Source organism: Dermacentor silvarum, chromosome 6, assembly GCF_013339745.2.
Source record: "Dermacentor silvarum isolate Dsil-2018 chromosome 6, BIME_Dsil_1.4, whole genome shotgun sequence".
NCBI classification, from domain to species: Eukaryota; Metazoa; Arthropoda; class Arachnida; order Ixodida; family Ixodidae; genus Dermacentor; species Dermacentor silvarum.
The window spans coordinates 1,121,946-1,144,741 of record NC_051159.1 but is presented as its reverse complement, the minus strand read 5'-3'; the positions used below and the strand labels follow the sequence as shown (position 1 = coordinate 1,144,741).

The following is a 22,796-nucleotide window of genomic DNA, read 5'->3' as shown; positions in this document are numbered from 1 at the left end:
GGACCGCGACTGCGACGAGCCCTTGGTCAAATCCACGGAACAATCGACCGACGTCGAAGCGCCCCGGGAGGACGAAGCCAAGAAGTAGCGGCTGGTTGACGGGGTCCTCGAGCGGGACCTCGAGCGGGACGGAGATCTGTTGCCGGTGCGGGATCCCGAGCGACTGGCCCGTTCTTGCTGCGGCGGTTGGCCGAGAGGCGGGAAAGACTGATCGCGGGACGGCGAGTGGCCCGTTCGTAGGATCGACGGTCGTCGAGACGATTTGGACCGTTTCGAGTTTGGGCCGGATGGCGTTGGCTTCTTCACGAAGCGATATTTACAGTTCGAACTGTTTGTGGTGTGTCCGCCGTTGCAAACAATGCAGTGGGCCTGGCATGTCAGCTGGGCGTCTTGCGGGGCCGGCGGGCGGTCTTCGCCGCAACGGGAACAGCGGTTGTGTCTGGGATGAGGGCACACGTCGGTTCCGTGGCCCACCTTGCGAGAATTGAACCAGGCTTCCACCTTCCGATAGAAATGGTAGAGGCGTATGTGCACGCCGTGGTAAAATATCCATCGGGGCAGATGATCCCCGAACATCGTGACGAGTATGTGACTGGTCCGTCCCATACGGCGGCCGCCCACCACGGGCATATTAGGGTTGCTCTCCTGTAGGTCTTGCAGGATTTCTTCATCGGAAAAATTGTCGAATGCGTGGAACATGATCCCACGAAACGCATCGGCTGGCGGCGGGGCGTAAATCTGAATTTCGATGGCCTGGTCCCCGAATTTTAGGGACGTAACTTGGAGGTACGTCTTTGCTCGAGCTGAGTCTTGCACGCTTAGAGTGAATGTATTGTTGGTAGGGTGTACCCTTACTTCGTCGCGGGACGCCGGCGGCTGGTCCGGTAGCGACGCTGCCTTGAGTAGGGCTTCGTATAGTTGCCAGGGCGGCAGCTTCGTGAGGTCGATTGGGGCTTTGGGCCGTCCCACGATGTGGATGGCGTCGGCCGGCATCCTGGGTAAGGGGCCGCGTCGTCGCTGGGGCGTGGTCGTCGCTTTGGATCGTTGCTAGATGGCCGCGTTTGCTCGGCGTCCTTCGGGTCCGGCGTGGCTTGGCGAAGCTCGAGCCTTCGCTTCTCCTGGGCACGAAAACCGGGCGGCGGCTGCCAAGAGTCGTCCTCCCATTCGTTGGTCGAGGTCGTGTTTCCTTCTACTACGCACTTCATGTCGGTGAGTGGCCGGGTGCGATAGGAAAGGCGGGCGGCCGCGAGAGAACGCGCGGCCGCGCTGAGCCTAGGTGCGCAACTGCGCTAGGCCCAACTGTCGGGCGAGAAAATGTGGTTGAGGGAAAAAAAACTCTCACTTGAGAATGGCCGTCAGAAAGCACGTGAGATTGATATCCACGGATTCGGAAACACTTCGCGCACCCACTCGTGCAAAAAGCATTTACCTAGAAGAACATTTACGGCGAGAAAGTCGGAAAATCACGGAGCTCGATGCGGATGCGTCTGTTGGCTCCGAGCGCCGCCAGCGTTCCCCGGAGAAGGTGAGCGGCGGATGTTGGCAGACCGGCGGAATGGTGGTGACGCAGCACCAGGTTCATCATCGTAATATGGGCGAGGTGAATCCACCATACGACTTGGCGCGTATGGTGTAGCGCTAGGCGATCGCACGCGACTACAATGGCGTGTGACGTGGCCTGCGTAGCCGCACGCAAAACATATCGACCGATTATCTGCTGTACGCCACCGAGTCGCTGCGGCAGGTCCCATCCGTATGGGAGGACGGTTTAGACGGTGCGGCGGCTGGGGAAGTGATTGCATGGCAGGCTGTTGGCGAGGCACATCGAGAACTTCTGCGTACGTGAGAGGGTCCCGTTGTTGGGGCTGGGTGACGGCTTCCGCGTAGCTGAGTGGTACAGCCGTCGGGATCTGTCGGAGCCTGGCCATGACTTCAGCGTAGCTGTCAGGCGCAGCCGCTGGAACGTTCTGGTGGTGCTCAGGCAAAACGTCGTTGATTTTTTGCGCTATGGCGCGGCGAAGCGGAGGAGCAAAACTTGGCGTTGGCGCGTGTACCGGCTGCGGCTGTGCAAAATAAATCAACGAGAGTTGCCGGGCAACTTCCTCGCGGACGAACGCCTTCATTTCTGCGAGCAAAGCTGTCTGGTCGGACATGGCAGCCAAACCAGCGAGGTGTTCGTCACGTGGTAGAGATCGACGGGTAAGTGATCGCTGCCTGCGGAGTTCTTCATAGCTCTGGCACAGCGTGATAATGTCGGCCACAAAGCGAGGATTTTTGGCCAGCAACATGTTAAAGGCGTCGTCCTCAATGCCCTTCAGCATGTTTTGGAGTCGATCAGACTCCGCCATGATCGAGTTGTAGATCCAGGACATCTTCAATGTAACTGGTGAATGTTTCACCTGGTTGTTGAGCTCGTTATCGCAAACGCTGCTCGGCATGCATTTTGCGAACAGCAGGGCGACCAAATACATTGGCGAGGGAAGTCTTGAATTCTGACCATGTCCGGAACTCTCCTTCATGGTTATTATACCACAGGCTGGCCACACCAGCGAGGTAGAACACAACATGGCTCAGTTTGGCTGCTTCGTCCCACTTATTATGGGCGCTTACCCTGTCGTACGCCATGAGCCATTCGTCCACGTCAGTGTCGTCCGCTCCTGTGTAGATAGGAGGGTCGCAGAGACGAGCTACCCCCGTACACGCAGTGGGTGCGAGATGAGGCGTTTGCTCGGAGGCGTCTTGGGCATGGTAGATGGTAGGGTACGGGATCGTAGTTCCAGGATGATTGTCTGAGGTTACCCAGCACCTCCACCAATTCTAAAGGTGTTTATTCGGCAGAGCTTGAAGCAGTACAGCGTCAACGGTCAGCACAGTAACAGCTTCCAAGCACGAGAGCCGTTGCCGATCAAGAGCGCTCGACCCACTAGCGTCTCTCTTCTATATATATATATATATATATATATATATATATACATGTCTATATATATGTATATGTATAGTATTAAGTACGCCACGCTCCGGCTTCCGGTTTCGGCTTCCGGTTCCACTTCCGCTTCCAGTTCCGGAACCGGAAGCGAGCTTCCGGCTTCCGGAGAACGCTTCCGGCGTTTTGCCCGAATGATACCCCGGCCGGTGCTTCGCCCAGTCATCATCATTCACTTCGTGGATATACGGTATTTTTTCTTTAGAGGATGTCGTCATGGACCACAAAACAGCTTGGGTTGGCGGGCTCATTTGCAGAAGCGAACAGAAGATGTAAGCCACAGTTGTCATGCTGTTCTTTCCTAAATGTCGCGAGATCAGGGAACCCGGCGTCGATAGCGTCGATATACTGATCGAAGTTGCCAGGGTCGCACTCAGTTGTAGGTAGAGGTAGGCGCGATAGGCGGTCAGCGTCTGCGTGGCGGTTACCGCTTTTGTAGCGTACTACAAAGTCAAACTCTTGTAAGCGCCGGGCCCATCGCGCAAGTCGACCAAAGGGGTCACGCAGGCCCACCAACCGACAAAGGGAATGATGGTCGTCGATGACTAAGAAATGACGGCCGTAGACGTATGGGGGAAACTTGTGAACGGCGAAAACGACGACAAGGCACTCCTGTTCCGTCACTGTGTAGTTCCACTCTGCCTTGCTCAATGAACGACTTGAGCAACTCAATGAATGAGCAACCAAGTGTTCAGCGTTGTCATAGCGTTGGATGAGCACTGCGCCAAGGCCGATTCCACTAGCATCGGTATGAATTTCTGTAGGAGCAGAAGAATCAAAGGGGCGCAGCATTGGCCCCGATGTCAGCATGAACTTAAGCTGCCTAACTGCAGAGTCACAATCAGGTGTCCAGTGGAAAGGCATATATATTAAGGCGAAAGCCTTTAATAGCTCATATTCGCGGCGTCCGACCGTGCCCTGGAATGGTGCCAGTTGTGGACTCTCCCCCTCACACTCTCTCAGCAATGACGTGATGGCACAGCGGCGCATAGCAACAGTTGCGCCGCCACAGCTGTGGCCTCTCTCCCTTACACTCTCTCAGCAATCACGTAATGGCACAGTGGCGCGCGCGGCAACGCTCCTTCGTCAGTCGAGTTAGTAGGGTGGCTCCCAAGCGGCCCGGTGATGATTCCACGGCAAGGGGTTCGGAGAAGCGCCCCAAGAATGTGGATTCCCCCGATACCAAACGCCAGAAGAAGAATGAGCGAATGCGCATGCGGCGGTAGTCAGTCGAATGGGCGCAGGCTTTCGCCGAACACACTTTGGAATTTACAAAGTGTCCTTCAATTTTTTTACATCAAGTCAGTCAGTGGTTGCACCCTATCAGCAAAAATTGAAATAAAGCGGCAGAAGCAAGAGCATAGGCTCAGAAAACTTTTTAGGTCCCGGAAAGATTGAGGCTTCTTGAAGTGGATGACAGTGGCGACTTTCTGCGGATCCGGCCGAACGCCATTTTTGTCCACAAGGTGTCCCAGAACCAGTGTGTCGCGTTCTCCAAAAAGAACATTTCTTGGAGTTCAGTGTCAGTGCAGCTTTATCCAAACAAGTTATAACAAGGTCAAGGCGATGGGCATGTTCCTCAAATGTTCGGACAAAGATCACTACACCGTCCAGGTAACATAAAAAGATTTCCCATTTGAGTCCCCGCAAGACTGTCTCCATATATCCTTGAAACGTTGCGGGGCCATTACAGACACCGAACGACATAACATTAAATTCAAACAAACCGTCTGGCATTACGAAAGCTGTCTTTTCTTTGTTAGTCGGATCCATAGAAATTTGCCAATACCCGGGTCGCAAGTCTACCGCGAAAAATAAGACGCCGAATGTAGGCAATCGATAACGTCATTGACACGAGGAACTGGGTAGACGTGCTTCTTGGTTATGGAGTTGAGACGTCGACAGTCAACACAGAACCGCCATGACCCGTCGTTTTTCATAACCAAGATAACAGGCGCTACCCAGGGACTCAACGATTCTTGAATAACGTGGGTGGTTAGCATCTCGCTGACGTGCTCTGAAATGACTTTGCGCTCCGATGCGGAAACTCGGTGAGGCTTCTGTCGGAGAGGATGCGCAGATCCGGTGTCAATCTTGTGAAGAGTGCGTGAGCTTGGTACCTGAGTTCTGTGCGCCTTTTGTGCAAAATCAAATATTTTAGCGTGTTTGGGCAACATTGTAATTAAAGCTCTGCGCTCTTGCAAGGGAAGAGACTTGCTGATAATTTTAAGTACTCCGATTCTGTGACAGAGACATCAGCAGGGTCAGCATTAGCGCAGTCGCTTAAGGCTCCAATGTAGATGCCACACTCTTTTTCAAACCGAGCAATTGCTCTGTTTGAAAAAATGTGAACGAGAATGTACTAGAAATAGTTGTACGCGACAATTGCGACAAAACTCGTCGAGTCTACGAGAACTCGTACATTCTACGCAGCAATAATAGCGTACATTTCTCGTACACATGTGTACGAGATTGCTTTTTTGTCACTGAAGGAGATTCTCGTACCTTACGAAAGTGTTAGTTTCTACGAGCCGAGTGCGTACAAGATGACAAGCTTGTACGACCTGCGAGTATGCACCCTAAAAAAAGATAGGCATCGCATATTAATATTTAGTTTAATAATGCAAATACAATTCTTGTAAGTGTACTACATGCACGAACACTTGTGCTGACTTTACTACAGTGTTGTGTTGCTGTAATGGTTTGTTCAGAAACTACAGTAAAGAGCTATGTTGAGGTGAAAAAAATGTCAGGTGAGGTAATGGTTTGTACTTGTTAATAAACAAGTACACTTTACACAGGTCCTTCGGCACACCTATTCAAGCTTACATTAATAGTGAAGTCCTTCGATTGTAAGCAAGATCACGTCATACATCTCACAAGCGTTGTTTATTGGCCTTGTAATGGTACTTCAATACAGCCAGTCTGTTTACAAAAGACCACTGGAATGTGTTGCTTGAGTGACAGCTTGCAGCGCACCTGAAAAAGTAAACAAAAGCCAACAGTTTTTTTTTCACACATGCAATAACATAACACATAGGCAAACGCAGTTTGGCTTGCATTCACACAAGAATGCTTCAGCATTCAGAACATGTGATTCTGAACAAAATTTATTAAGAATAAGTGGTTTCCTGCAATGCTTATGACTCCTAATGAAGTGTGCATTAGTGTGGTAGAATAACCTGTCACATTAGCAGATCACTGAAACGAGTGTTATCACAGTAAACAAAGACATTATTTGAGTAACAATAATAGACAGTTTTAGTTTAGCGTTAGCGTAATAGCGGGGTTACGGGAAATAGCATTACCGTTCCGCAAACGAACTTTGCAGAAAGAGAGTTTTAGTATAGCGTGATAGCGTAGTTTACGTACGGGACGCTATTCCATTACGCTTTGAATTTCGCATACATAGGGCACCTAATTCTATGTGTGTGTGCGTCTGGAAAGTGCGAGAGGCAGCGCAATGGAAGCCAGGAGCGCGTTGTATTTTTACTTCACATGTCCGTCGATCTGCAACGAAACAGACAAGCAGTACAAGCTGTCTACCATAGCCTCCGAAATCCTCCCATCTCAGAGGCCATATGCCGTCGTCGCGCCTATCTCCCGACTTTATCGACAGGTGGCGCTCACGTCTCGGAGAAAATTTCATTTGTTAGGCTTAGGCGCGTTCAAAACGAGAAGCGATCTCGAAAACTCCGCTAAATTATCTATAAAAACATATTGTCGATCCTGACTGAAGGTAAGCGAAAGCCATTTACGCAGTCATAATCTACCAACGAAGTGAATTATTCAACAGCAACTCCAAATTCAGTTCGAAGCGGGCGGCCGGGACCGCCGCCATGTTTTACGTACACTACGTAAACACGCTAACACGGTAACGTTAACTCTGAGAAATAGCGTGCGCACGGTAAACGGTATGGCTCGTTTAGCGTTCTGCGCATGCGCATTTCGATCCCGCTATTCCGGTACGCCCGCTATTCCGGTAACCACGCTAAACTAAAACTGTCTAATTACTAGTACTGAAGCAACATAAGTAACAAGCATAAAATCTACTTTTAGAAATCAGCATCAACAGGTCGAGCTAATTAAGTTACTTGGAAACTGCTATTCTGCGAGCAAATAAAAATCGTGGTGGAGTAGTGGCTTTGGCATTGCACTGCTAAGCCGAATGTCGCAGGATGAAATCCCAGGCACAAAGGCCCCATTTCGAGGGCAGCAAAGTGCAAAAACACCCCTGTAAAGTGCATTGGACACATACCCCGGGTGTTCTAGATTAATCCAGAGTTCCCCACTACAGCGTCCCTCATAATCATATTGTGCAGAAGGACTTGGTGTTAGGCAAGTTGGTGTTTGCTGAATGACGTATTGTAGCGAAATGGCACAAATACACAGAAGATACACAGACGCACGTCGCAGGCGCTACTAAGAACTTTATTTGAAGCACAGTGAGATGCAGTATATATACTCTTCCCAACGCGCAGGCGCACCAGCCACTTCGGGCAGACCGCAGAGGGCGATTACCAGGGCTAACACGATCATTTCGAAGATCTAAAAAAGCAAGTTCCACATAATGAAAACAACAGAGGTCAACTTACACAAGCAATCTTTTTTTCTTTTATGTAAAATGCTTGCAACAGCTCATGTGCGGTTTTATCTTTAGTTCTGCCCAGGATCTTCCCATCATGAAATCTCGCACGACAAGGACAGGCTTTACGGTGTGCTGAAAGATGTGCATGTAGGTCTTTCGTGGTTTTGACCAATAAAACCCCTTAGCATGCTCCATTATTCGATCATTGATGCAGCGGCCAGTTTGTCCTACATAGGACTTCAAACAAGACAGTGGGATTTCATAAACCACTCTGGTGGCACATCGCCAGTAAGGTGTGACGTGTTTTTCTTGGCAGCCTACCTTAGATCTGCCCATTATGCGGGGACACAGTTGGACCAGCCTATTGGACAAACTGGCCGCTGAATCAATGATCGAATGAGGGAGCATGCTAAAAACCTGGCGACAGACTTGAATGCGCATATGTCCGCGCGCTGTAAAGCCCGCACTTATTGTTCGAGATTTCGTGATGTGAAGACCCTGGGCAGAAGTAAAGATAAAATCGCATGTGAGCTATTGAAAGCGTTTTACATAAAAGAAAAAAAAAGGTAGTGCTTGTGCAAGTCAGACCTCTGTTGATTTGTACCACGCGGAACTTGCTTTCTTTAGGTCTTCAACATGATTGTGTTAGCACTGATAATCGCCCTCTGTAGTCTGCCCGAAGTGGCTGGTGCGCCTGCGCATTGGGAAGAGCATATGTACAGTATCCCGCTGTGTTTCGAATAAAGTTATTAGCAACACCTGTGACGTGTTTCTGTGTATCATCTGTGTACTTGTGCCTTTGCAGTACAATATGTCGTTCAGCAATCATATTGTGGTTTTGACAAATAAAACCCCAGAATTTTATTTAAAGCAAATAGTATTGCATAAGGCCAAATGCTTATATAGAATCATCTGACGGCAGCAACGTTTAACAAAATTTCATATTTTCTAAAACAAGAAACTTTCAGATGGTTTGAGCGAAAATCTGCTTATGCCCAAATTACTGCCTATAATTTTATATGGCCCATTCTACCTTACTTTCTTTTTAACCAAAATTACATATGCATTGCAGATGCTCCCCACACTTAAAAAAATTGGCACCTCTCCTTAAAGTGCATGGTATTGTTTCAAATAACAGCACAAATTTGCTTTGCGCTTGTTAGCCATTGAAATGATTGTCAAACTTCTTGAAATCAGGGACTCCTGGACAAAATAACTAGTCACATTGGGCGCCCTTTCATCAGTTTTTGTCCACAAAATCGGGCAGATAAAGACATTAACCTGAGTCTGCAACTGTTCATGCATTCTGTTTGGTAATGATAATTTTATGGTCATTGACCCAAGCCAAGCCAAAAAAGCTCCAGTTCTGGAGCCAAGACAGACAGGTTCCTGGATTACACCATGGAAGGTAAGCTCGTGGGCCTTTCTCCTGCTTCAGAAAGAGCTTACTGTTAACACATTACACGGTGCAGGTTACTGTCGTCAGGATCGGGTGATGTGCCAGTGTTGAAGTTAAGTCTTTTGCGCAGAATGGGCAGTTTCAGGTTTAGTGGGCCTGTAGGAAGACAAGCTCAAGATAACTTCCTGGTTTGAACAGGCTGTTTTGGTTATAATACGTCAAGCTTTCTTGAGACTGCCCACATAGGTGGTCCGTTAGTCTCGCTGTGAAGTTGACATTTAGCTGTATGTCCCAGAAGACCCGAATAATGGTCTGCTCTAGTTCACACATCATGCGAAGAATTCTCGAGTTTCCAAGCACTTGATTTTCTGTCAGCATCCTTGAACTCTTGCTGCCCATAATTTCTTCCCAGCTGGCCGAATTATCTCAAGGCCCCATGCTGACACTACCGATGCTTTCAAGTGTAGACTTTTCATGATAAGGTTCTTTGCTCTGCAAGTCTATTTGCAGGAAAGGTGGCACTTACAGATTTCTATTCTGGACGCGAGTGAGACGAACCAGTAAGTCTCGGTTACAATATTTTGTCCGTAAGTTCTGTAGAAGTTATTGTCAAGGATTTGACGAAAATTCATTTAGCCAGGTAACATGATTATGAAGTTTTGGTGAATGACCAAGTGCCTACCATCGTGTTAGCGACGATACAATTTTTCGTAAGACGTTTAACTCCTACCGGACTACACACAATATGTAACCAAGACTTGCCGGTTCATTTCACTCACGTCTTGAATAGCCACCTGTGAGTGCTACCTTTTCTTAAACCACACTTGCAAAGCCAGGAGTGTTATGCTGAAAAAGAAAGTCTTCACTTGAAGACATCAGTAGCGTCAGTGTATGACCTCAACATAATTCAGCAAGCCGAGAAGAAATTGCTGACAACACAAGTAAGAGTATGGCAACAGAAAATGAAGGGCTTGGAAGCCGATCTATTCTTCGCAAAGTGTCAACTACAGCGTTATTGTTCATGAGTTCCCGGATGCGTAACTCCATGCCAACTTCATGCCGACCCTAAGGAAGCACCAGGGCAGGCAGTTGCAAGAAAAGAAATTTGGTGCTCTAAGAAAAATGCGCCCACTCAGACCATGGAAGTTATGTTTAACTTGTCTTCTTACAACTACACTGAACCTTGACATTCCGTTTTGGGCAAGGGAACAAACATCAACACTGGTGCCTTGCCTGACCCTATGAGAGTCACCTGCACCGTGAATGGTGCCGTCAGTGCACTTCCTTCCAAAGATGAGGCCCGCACCTGCACTGTCAGTGTGCTGTACAAATTGCAGAAGCGCATCCCACAAGCTTGTCTGCCTAGCAAAGAAGCTGTGCGGGGCTCCAAAACCCTTAAAAGCAACGAACGCAAGCCAACAAACCTAGCTTGTTAAGGCTGAGAAAATAGCCTCACGTCGGCTTTCTCTACAATTCTTTTTCGGCACAGAACAAGCTTTTTTTGCTGTGCATGCGCGTAAATAATGAAGAGGCATGCACCACTACCAGTGAAAGAAAGCATGCAAAAAAGTATGTAGAGTACAGAGGTGTAGTTGTAAATGAAATACCACTATTGTGCTGTAGACGCTACATAAGCAGAACAGGTCAATGTACAAATGACCGGCTTTGTGACCGCGCTGACTTGATGCGCAGGTCATTTGGCAGTCACCTGGTAGTGCACTGCTCACTTGTACCATTTCGTTTAAAAACTGTGCAACTGTAGCAATATATAAGTAACATAGGGCTGGATATATTTGTGAGGCTTTCCTTATATACGTAACAGGGAGCCTGTGAATTTGCTCCCAATCCAGAGGATTATTAAATAGTGAGACTGCTTATTTATTATTGAAAACAAGTGTCATAGTAGCCATGCCATGTGCCTTTTTCGCAGTTGCAGTTTTATCTGTTCTCGTCCTTTCACCTTTCGCTTTATATTGCTGTGCAAGCAGTAAAATTAGATTATGTTAGTAGTGTTCTGTCCTGTCACCTCCTTGCCTTTCTATGAATTTTGTGCTAAATAAGGCTTTTTCTTGGTGAAAGAGTGCTCGTTTAAAGGATAAGCCAGCTCCATGGCAGTTTGCAATTAAGGAGTGTGAACATTTGCTGAAAATAGGTCCACGAAGAATATTGCAAAAAGAGCTCTTAAAAAACACAAGTGTATCTATCACCAAGGCCAAACCTTGTTTGTCTTCTATCTTAACATCTTTCTCAAAACTCACGCTCAAAACTGATATCTAGGTGCAAGCTCTCCATATCATATCACCTTGTCAATTATGAAGCTAGGCACACTGGTTCCGGGATGTTGTGGGACCAACTCAGGTGTGGAGATCAGCACTGATCAGCAACACAGCACAGTCAGCTTACACTTTCTCTGCAGGCCCAGCCATACCTGCATTAAAACAAGTGGGCTTAGTGTCACATGAGTATAATAAAAAAGTGACACTGTGAACAAAGCAATCCTTGTTCGGTATACATATGAAAAAAATGCAGCTTTCTCCCTATAGCAAGCTTCAATTTGAGTAACAAATCCTACACTATAAGAAAAATATGATGCATGAGCCATCTATGCAAGAAAATAATTGAAGGTGTATCCTCGTGTATAGATGGCAGTCAGGTTAAGTAAACTAGGCCAGACAGCCACATAGTGTAAGCAAAGGTGGTCACTTCGTGGGCCAATTATACAATAGCACGACATGCATCCTTACGGTCATTTTAACATGTTTTGTAAGCTGGCCATCCTGCAGCCACTGCAATGTTAAAGCACCCATAAGCCTAGCAGCATTACCCGATAGGGCTAACCAATAAGTGTCCCCTGCAGCATAACTCGGCATGTTTACCAGGAGGCTTTCATTACACTTTGACAACTATCCTCCTACGGCTTGAGCCCAATTTTTGTCAACAGAAGACAAGCCTTAAGCATCTGTACAAGGGCACAAAAAGTATCGCAATAGCTTCCTACCTAATTTCACCTTTAAAATAACATTGGCAAGTTCAGTATTATGTGTCGAACCAATCAAATTGTTCTACAATCAAGTAAGCATCCCCTTTTCATACACGCAAATATTAGCAACACTACTACTGACATATGGGCATTTTGTAGACAAAAACACCAACCGCAAGAGCTGAAGCTTGGGCAAGTTGGTAACAGTTCATTTTGATGGTGTTCATAGCACATACATGCCAAAAGAATAAGCAACAGGCAGACAGTGAAAAAGAACTGTCCTCTTTCGCACTCTGCGTATCCCTTAGCTCCTTGGAATGTGTGGGCTGTGAATGCCACCATCTGCCTGTCCCTTATCTCCTCAGTAAGTGTGCACTGTGAATAGCATAGAAAGGAACATAGAGACCAGATAATGCTACAATAGATAAAGAAAAGGAAACATGCTCTCCGATGCAGCACATCTTTAAGCAACTTAATTTTCAACCAACATCCTAAGCCTGCCGCGCTTAGAAAAGCTCACTCAAGTGTGTGTGCAAGACAACTGTTTGCTTTTACAGAAAATAGAGTTGCATTTATTGTATTATTTTGGCAAACTGGTGCTTCAGTACTGTGAAAAGGTGGTATCATTGAAAACCAGCTTAATTTTTGTGTAATAAAAAAGCATACAGTCAGCTACAGAGATCAGGCTTGATATAAATCTGCCAGTCAACATGGTTAATCAACATTTCCATCACTGTTGAGGTAAAAAGAATCGCTGACAAATTCCCGACACACTGTACATGTTTTGGAGAAGACAGTGCTTTTCTACTGCAATCGTTTAACAGAACTTCAGTGAATACAGTATAACATAACTTAATGCAGGACATTTCAAACAGATCCTCCTTCTGGTTTCTTAGGGACTTCGGAAATGAATAAGTGCAGTGACATCTCTGAGCACCTCAAAGACAATACTGGTGGTTACATGGCAACACAAACTGCTGACGTGCAAGATAACTTTCGGGCAGTGTTGTCTCTTGCCATATCATTCTGACAAAACTTTAAGGGGACACTTAAGGGAAAACTAATTACTTGAACATGTATTATTTAATTACTCTTCCGCAACAACACCAAAAAACTGCAGTTACCAAAAGAAGAAGGCTTGATAAGCTAGAAAAAACACAAGAACGAAATACGGGTGGTTGTACCACGATAAAGTTCCCACACCTGCTGGCTGTCTGCTAAGGCCTAGTTAATTTGTTTTTGGCAAAAATTACTATATTGCATTTTAAAAGATTCAAGAACTGAACTTAGCAATCTTTTAGCAAGTGTACTAAACCGCGTCAGCCAATATATACGCAAATACCATGGAATGCATCATGTCCCCCCCACGTACCAGCGGTGATGTTTCGCCGCAAAATTTGGCAGGAAATGCAACTTTGACCTTCATTTTCTTTTCCAATAAATAACATCTCATCACAAAACTAACACAAAAAGAAAGAATACTTGATGCGCCTAAATTGATTCAGTGTCCCCATTTAATTTTCCTTTAAAGCCAAATCCGTAAGTTTATTAGGCGAGATATGTGTGCGGAGTCATTTTGTACACGTTAAAACCACTTATTTTTGGCATTGCTTAAAGTGCCTTTGTATGCCATGCAAAATGAAACAGAATAACAGGAGTCACTGTAAAGGGAGAAATGAACGGGATTCGCCTAGCGTGACGTATCTGCACAGGCTTAAGAGAAAAGTGACTCCGTGGTCTAAATGAAATAAATTAAAATAAAATCACACTTTGGGTGGGTCTCACGTTATGGCACTACCTCAAAATCTCGACAACTGCTTATTCAGTCTGTACTTATCCCAAAAGCTTGCTAATGACATACGCCCCTTTTGCACTAATGGTGTCTGCGCCAAAAGGGCTAAGTCTAAATGTTAAGTAGCCACACACATTTCAACAGTCAAATTCAAGCGCACTATGACCTTTGTCTGGCACTTTTAATAACGTGTAGCGGTTGATATAGCACATTATGGTCTAATTATTGTAGGACAGCATGGCCTGAGCACGGCGTGCCTAAACACTTTAGTTAGGTGAGAAAGTATTGTTTCTGGTACTCTTCCGGGGAGCAGCCTATGCCTTATTCACAACAAAAACCTTTGTTTTGAGATGCAATAGCAGAGTTCAAGCTCCCTCCCATGTTATATGCGGAAGGGCAAAACATACCCAGCTTTTGGTTGCACTCTCACCTGGGACCACTGCGCCAGGCTGACTGACATGCGTAACCAGCAGTTTGTGATACCACATTATCAAACCTGCAATTTATGTGACATCTGAGATCAGCTTCAAGCTTGTTGCTATGCTACTCTAGGGATGTATTTTGAACTGACCACACTTAAATGTTGTGCTTCATGGTTTGTTGCAAGCTTCAGGAATTTAAGCATTCATTTATAAACATACGTCATGGACTCCAGCTGGAGTACTGCGCGAGGTGGTAGGAAGAACATTGTGAACCCAACAAAAAAGAACATACAATAAAACAAGTAAAAAAAGAAATAAATACTCTCACACGGCGATTACTTATTTGGCAGCTAGCTTATAAAAGTGAGTAGAAACCATCCATGCTGGTAGTGCTTTAGAAGATTAAATGTTGACTTGAGACTTCAAACACTTTTAAACCACCTATCGTGGCTTTTTCTTTTGACGTCCCTTTAGGAATGGGAATCAATGAACAGCCCTCCCCCTCAAAAAAAAGAGAAAAAAAGTGTATAACATGATTTTTGACTACTTAGAGAAATAAAAATAGGAACACAGAATCTGTGCACGCACGTATGTTAGGAATTACGTGCAGTAATACTTGCAATAACTTGCAATGCCCTTCTGCTTTCGTCGGGCAACTCATAACAAGACATAAAAGGATGGTTGTGCCTCAAAGCACAGTTCTTCAAAAAATTGTTACTATACAGTCAGTAAGAAGCATATCATGCATATCTACTCAAGCCTCCAATTATATTTAACTCGGAGGCGGCTACTTTGGTATATTGATTAAACTGAATGTAGGCCATATTTTAAAGCATATAGTTAAAGTAGTACTTGAATTGTATATCGAAACTGGAAGTTATGAATATGGCATCTAAAGCAAAAGTGTTGTACATTATGCCAAACCTGCCAGCCTGTCAACTTCATATACTGCAAAAATCCTAGACACAATCCTGTGTTGGAAAGTCAGCATGTATTTTCTTAAAGCTTTCTCTCAGTGCCTACATTGTTCAATACACACATTTAGATATAACCATTAACTTGGAACAGCAGAAACTGACATCCTTTTTAGACCAGTGTGCTTTTTTCAGTGTTTTTGCTGTTGCCGATTTAGCCGGCTTCAGGAACTCATCTCAATAAACTCCTCTAATGCGGGTGTCACGCAGTGCACTTTTTATCGCGATCAAGCCCGATCGGGATCAACTTTCTCGCTTCTGATTGACTCCTTTGCGCAATCTACGCCAGGAAGCTAATTGCAGTCGCTGCTGCCACGCCAGCTCGATTTGCGTTCTAGCTAACGCGCGAGAACGTCCGCACTGTTTGTCGCGAGTGCTTTCGGACACTGCTTGCGTTCTATGTGTGTGTGTGTGTGTGTGTGTGTGTGTGTGTGTGTGTGTGTGTGTGTGTGTGTGTGTGTGTGTGTGTGTGTGTGTGTGTGTGTGTGTGTGTGTGTGTGTGTGTGTGTGCGTGTGCGTGCGTGCGTGCGTGCGTGCGTGCGTGCGTCTGATATGTGTCGTTATTGTGTCAGCGATTTGCAGAAGTGTTTTTCCATTTGTTGACGGCGTGCGCGAACGCCAGGATATGCTGCATCAACGCCTCCTATAAAGACTATGCGTGGAACGTGAGCCGCGAACTCGCTACCCTACCCTCGTATTTTCTCTCCCCCATCGGTACGGAGGCGAGCGCCTCTGACGGGCGATTCTTGTAAACATGCCGGCGCGCGGTCGCCGGGAGCCATGCCGGGAGTCTACCGGGAACCGAGTGGCTGGATTGTCGCGAGCAGACGACACCTTGCCGACCGCGCGTTGTAACCGCTGCTATATGTAGACGACGACACTCAAGTGGTTTCTTTATCGCTTTTGTGTGATCATGCGAGTCACCTTACGAGGCTTTTTGTCGCTGGTCAGTTTGTTTTAGTACAAAATTTTGCTGCAGAGCTGCTGGTAGGTTTCAGCGCGACGTCGGCGTCGCTTAAATGTACGCCGGCAGGAGCTCCTGCTCTCCGCCAGCGGACAGCGCGCAGGCCGACTGCTCCCGGCTACGCCATTGGCTACGCCGATGGCATCACGTGACCAGGCGGTTTGGAGGCGAGCGCTCTCGCACGGCGCCTGGTCACAACACGCGGCAGGGAGCTCTATGGGAAAAACAGCGACGTTCCAGGCATAGTATTATAGGAAGCGTTGGCTGCATGGTCGTCATTTGACGACCCTGCTTGAATGCAGGGACGTTAAATGCAGAGATTTTGGTCGTTTCGAAGTCAGCTTTTAACTCATCGCAAAGCGTTGGCTTGCTCTGAACCATCACTGCACCGAACTACGTCGTTATTTCTCCGTTAATTTCAAATTCAGTTTTGCGTAGTATATACACAGATAATAGTTACCAAGTTGCCACGCTAATCTCGCTTTTTTCCGCTGTTGGGCATATATGAGTTTTTTTTACTCCGACAAGCTCTCTCAGCATACAGTGCACAAGTTGCGAAAGACTTAGTGCAAATAATTTTTCAAGCAGCAATTGTGCTGATCGTATGACAATTTTAGTGATTGATTGTTATGTAATTTCGTTATTTTAATTTTTTTCTGTCAAAGCGAGATAGACTTTGGCTGCTATTTTGGCTGTTTATTCACCAATTTATTTACGCTGTGTTTGTGGTTCTTTTTATTTTTTACATGTGGGGATGCATGGCCAGTTCATGCCTGCCTGCTACAGTTTGGCATAAACAGGCACTAACGTCCTCTTAAAATATGGGCAATAAAAAGTGACTAGCAGATTTGATAGTTTTGTGGGGGCTGTGACATAATTACTAAAGCGAACAAGACTAACGGAAAAAAGGTGGGATAGGACAGAGTGCTACGTCCTATCGCACCTTTTTTTCCGTTGTTCACGCTAGTAACTATGTCACAGCAACTGCATCAACACTAACTAACCCAACTTTCTTCGTTAATTACTCGTCTTGTGGGGGGAACACTTAGCTGTTTGGAAAATGTGCAGCTTGAAATTTGTGCGTTACTACCTCTGACTGACATCTCTGACGCAAGCAATGATGTGACAAAACGCATGCATCTTCTGTTACTGATCAAACTGCATGCAATAAAATCATTTGCCAACTCGTCCTTGTTGGATGGGTTTTCAATGAGCTATAATCACGTTGCCAGCTTCTTTTATTGTGCATAAAAACAAACCTATATCATTTTCTTCTGAAACTGTGAAGGTACCCAACCCTATATTGTATTAAAATCTTCGGGTGATCTACTCTGAACAAGGGACGTACTCTCAGACAACAGCTTTCGGCAATATCACTGTCAGTGCGCGCTTATTGGCTGGTGCGCGCACCAGTGCGCGCTTATTGCCGTAAGTGATCATCCGAGAATACGTCCCCAAGTGAAAATGATTGCATCATTAGGACTGACATGAGCTTTGATGGGGATTTGTGTGTCCATTGTATGAAATTGCAGAAATTAAACACTGGAGCTCTTATTCGCTTTGCAATTTATGCTGGTATATGTGTCACAATGGTTCGACGTCGTCATACGGCACACTGATTTTGTCCTTGCATGTGCTGCAAACGACTCATCATAAAATCTCGCTGTCATTCACGAGCTTTTGTATGCACTACGACTTAGGTGCATGCACTCTGCATGCAGTGCGTAGTCACCGTCAAAGATCTCGTTGCTCATGTGACTACAGTGCATACACGTCGCACGCTATCTCGCACACGTCGTACATAATCTCGTTAGGTTGGCGCAGCACATCGCACACATCTCGCGCATGCGTACGTCTCGCACGTGCATTCGCATAGCACCTCGCATAGATCTCGTACACTTCGTGAAGTCTCCGTAGCTCATGCGTACAGATCTCGCATACTTTCTACGATATCTCGTTGAATATGCGTAGCACATCGATCACTTCTCGTCAAATCTGTGCGATATGCATACATCTCGCACATTTCTTGCACAATTCGCATACAAATTTTTCAATAGGGAAGGCGCGTACCCTCCGGGATATAACTGACTCATATGTACAATTCATCCCTCATAATTGAGTTTTTCCGCCAGTAAGCGATACAAGGTAGTGTGGCACAAACATGTTTTAAAGCGAAGCTTTGTATGTGGAGGCGAAACCGTATATGGCTGGGTAAAATCGCCTGCGTACAGAAAACTATCATCATCAGCACTGGCTCGAGCGTCGTCGTCTTCTTCCTCAGCTGGCTCGTTGGCGCCCTTTGGGTTGCGCTCGTGCTCATGTTCGGCACGTGCTCGTGCAAGTGCTCCCGCGTTAGTCGTCGCCGTCTTCTACCACAGCTGGCTCCGTTGCCGCTCATCATTCCAGCGTAGAATTTCACTTTTCTTCTGTCGTCGTAATAGGGAGGCCGCGTTTACGGGGGTATGAGCCATTCATTGTCTTGCGTAACGGACAGATTTAAATTTTGAAGCAATTTAATTTCGAAGAATCGCAAGCGGCAAAAGCAGGCGAATTCTGCGCACAAGGCCTTCTCTTAGCAGCTGTCCCTATTCTCTGAGGTTGCCCCTATTCTTAGTGATACGTTGGTTTCGACGGGAATTCAGGGCGCAGGCTCCTTTCCCAAGCGTATCACCCCTGAAGGAAGCCGAACGCCAGGCCGGGGCACACTTGTACCCATTTGAACCAGTGGGTGCCCGGCGGCGGTGGGAATCGAACCCACAGCCTACCGCAGCCGAGGCGGGCGTTCTACCAGAGTAAGGTTTTTATATTTACCAGAGAAGGCCTTGGGCAATTGTGTTATTAAGGAATTTCGGTACGCTGATGATTGCCTGATTTTCTGCAATAGGGATGAATTTGATATCGCTGCTACCTCAGCAAGTGAGCAATTTAAAGTTAATGGTGGAGGATTAAAGTTTACAAAAGAATTGCCTCCGAGACGCGTACTACAGTTTCTAGACATTTCCTTGGTCTTCGAAAAAAATCACGTGTGTTGGCAGTACTCCCCTAGATCGTAGAAACTTTCAATCCAAGCATTCCTAAGTAGTAAAAAACGGAATTGCCATGTCGTACCTTAAGTCTTCTCTCACCAGATCGTGCATGCACAAAATGAGCGACAGTTTTTAATGCACAGGTCCGGCGCCTATTAGAAGCAGGTTATCCTAGCGTAGCAGTGGCCACTGTAGCTAAACGCCCAAAGAAGTCGATTTCGGGAGGGACGGACGTGATTACAGAAAGCAGTAATGACAAGAAAAGAGTCGTGGCTATTCCTTTCATTCATTCAGTATCGCAGTATTAAGGAAGTTGCAAGTAGATATGTGTTATTGTTGTTTTTACTGCTCCCAATAAGCTAGGTAAAATATGCGCTGCCATGCAGAAAAAAAAGGAACAGGTGAAATACAAAAGAAGAACAGATATTTGTCCAGTGATGTAAATCAACAACAACAATTTTACTGACTCTCGGACTCTCGTGTGGGTGTGGTATATAAAGTTCGTTTAGCTGTGACCATTTCTAGGTAGGGCAAACAGGGCGGTGTATCAATCAGTGGCTAATGGAATATAAAACGTCTTTAACCGGTGGATAGCCTTCCAATCTTGCATTACATTGCCAAGACTGCCAAGATTGTAACTGCACGCCCGACTTAGATGAATGCGCGATTTTGTACTAGCACGTACCGTTTGCCGGAGCCGACGTTCCAGGCATCCGCTCGCGTTGGCCCCTTCGTGGTGTCCCCCGCATATTACGTTGCACGCTTCCGCTCAGGAGGCTGTATCTTGATAGCCAACGGCCGCGGGCGCTGAGTCCTGTCTCCCTGAGCTGTGTTTTCGCGGCGTAGAAGGTGAATTCGCTCGCTGCTGCTGCCTCACTTACTCACTACATCATTTTTACAGCGAGTTTTCGCGGTCATCGCGTGAGATGGGTTCGTGTTTGCTTGAGCGCGCGTAACACCATGCTTGTTAATTTAATTAGTACGCCTATGTTTACAAGTTTATACGGCCGGTAAAACTACAATCCTTACTTCGTAGAGCTGTCCACTAGTTGGCTGTCGCAATCGATGCTTCGCCTTTTGGGCGAAACTGCGACTTTTAACAGTGAAGCTGTTTAAGCTATCCGTAAAACCGTGCTCGTCGACCGAAAAAAGATGGCTGTGGCGTAAATCAGTTATGCCTCGGTGTGCGTAGCGAGAGGTACGGTTAATGTTATTGTTTAGCTTGGTTCTCTCTATGGTTACATCTTTATCGTTTAGCTTCGTACGTCTGTGTGTTTAGGTTTGGTTGTTACCTCTCTGAAGTTATGGTTACATTAAAGACTAGACATTTTTAAAGTGTAACACATTTATTTTAAAAGTGTTCATATTGTTTCTCAATTGCCACAAAGACGGGGCCGATGGTCGGTGAGGCGGGAGGATAAGGGGTTTTCGTTCAGTGACTTGAACACGTTTCGGGTGCTATCCTCATCTGAATCCACTCTCCTGGCCGCTTCGTACTTACGACGCTTCTCGAGGCGTGCGGCTCGTTTTTCCTCTGTCTCCTGGGCTCGCTGTCTCATCTTGTTTTCGTTCCGATGACGAAGCCTGGCTTCTTTCAGTCTCTCCCACTCACTTTCCATATCTGCCGACGAATCCCACCGAGCCGCCCCTTCTATATATAAATGATGCAACGCCGGCTCCTCCTCTGTTGTTGCAACGCGATTTCACCGGCTCCTCCTCTGACGTCATGTCAGATGGCGCGGTGAGCAGCGCTGCCAGCTGCGGCGGTTGCTAGGCAACGGCTCAGCTCGCGAATCGGCCACAGGACACAGCGAAACGGCGAGCATACGGTGAATGTAGCTCTCGCTACAAAAACATCACTGAGCGATGAGCCACCTGGGTTGCCTAGCAACCACCTCGATGAGCGGCGTTTGCTTCGCCTCCTTTCCGTGCCGAGCACATGTTGCCTCGACATAGACGTTAAGGAGAGGGAAGGAGAGCATGCGCACGGCGCGCGCTATGCTCGGTAGAGGGAAAGAGAAAATTAGAGTGAGAGACGCTGCCCGCATTTCCCCGTTTCCCCGCATTCACGCCGAACGTGTGCGTGTCCTTGACTGCAGCAGGTGCCTCTGGCGGCGGCTCGGCAACCTGCTCAAAGAACCAATTTCTGTCGCCAGCCACTACAGGTACTAAGCACCACACACAAAAAAGGACAAATGAACACTTTCGTCATCACCAAAATTTGTCCCTCGTTTTATATACTGGCACAATATTAATTTCCGTTTTTACGTCCAACCCCTGATTTTTCCGACGATTTGGGAACACCGAATCAAAAATGCGGGCATAAGTGTAGCTGCTTCTCTTGATATCACCAAACGTGCCAAGCGTAAAGAATGATGCGACAAACGTTCGGCGCGGTTGAAACTTTCAACACTATCCCATTGGCTTGTGTTGTCTGTATTGTGATTCGCATGGCATCTCAACCTACTACCTTTTCAGCTAAGCATATCTCAAAATACCCTGTGCAAATAAACAGTGAGTCGCACTTGCTGCGAGGTCCTCGAGCTGCGCACTGGGTGCTTCGAGCGACACCCCTGACAAATGACAGCGTTCATTGCCATTGTTAAGCTACTGCTTGTTCTCGCAGTGCCGGGCGGACGAGGCGTGCGGTGACGTCACCCGGGGGCTGTCAGCGACTACAGGCCGAGAGAAGGCGCCGCGGTTACGCCGGACTCATGCTTCTGTTCGGCCTGATTCTGGGCTCCGGTAAGTTGGCTCACTTCCTTTCAGCAGCGTTTCTACCCGAGCAGACTTGCCTCCCTAGCTACATGCGGACAAAAAGGAACCCTCATAACAAGAATAAACAAGCATTCTACAGTTTGCTCTAGCGTTTGAAAACGGCGGAATGATTCGCCAGAGCATTTTAACGGGAGTTCTGGAGGGTGTCCTTTTGGTTTCTTTATTTTTTTTGCCTTTAACAGAATTAACCCTTTGTTGCAGCTGTCCATTACAGTGGACGAATTTCGGCGATGTTTTGGAGGATGTTTATTTAATGTAGTGGTTACGAGAAGCACTTATGCACAGTGTCAACTTCAGTGGACAACAGAAATATTCCTTAGCTGCCCTAGAAGAACCACCAACCACTGTGTTTCCCCAACTTGGCTTAAAAGATAGCGCGATATTATTCCGACGGCTAAGTCCCGCTCGCCTCCGTACTTTTTTTTATAACTCTCATGACATTATGGTTTAGTGCCCTATAATTATATAGCAGTCGTCATAATAAAGCTGAACGGAAGGTACAAAATGAAGGTAGTACAAGCCTACGCCCCAACTTCCAGTCACGATGATGAAGAGATAGAACAGTTTTATGAAGATGTGAAATTAGCAATGAGAAAGGCGCAAACTCAGTATACTGTAGTCATGGGCGACTTCAATGCAAAAGTGGGCAATAAGCAGGTTGGCGAGCAAGCAATTGGAAACTACGGCATCGATTCTAGGAATGCAAGAGGAGAGATGTTGGTGGAATTCGCGGAAAGGAATAGGCTCCGAATAATGAATACATTCTTCAGGAAGCGCACCAACAGGAAGTGGACCTGGAAAAGCCCTAATGGAGAAGCAAGGAATGAAATAGATTTCATACTCTCTGCCGATCCAAGCATAGTGCAGAATGTAGAAGTGTTAGGTAAGGT

At 46.6% G+C, this 22,796-nt stretch overlaps 1 protein-coding gene across 1 annotated transcript in view; it reads left to right on the top strand.

Moving 5' to 3' along the window:
- Nucleotides 1-22,796, top strand: part of LOC119455804 (Down syndrome cell adhesion molecule-like protein Dscam2) — a 317,386-nt gene that overhangs the window by 93,962 nt on the left and 200,628 nt on the right. The window contains exon 3 of the mRNA XM_049668624.1: nt 21,755-21,873. Within this exon, the coding sequence (XP_049524581.1) occupies nt 21,755-21,873 (119 nt within the window). The remainder of the gene's footprint in view (nt 1-21,754; nt 21,874-22,796) is intronic.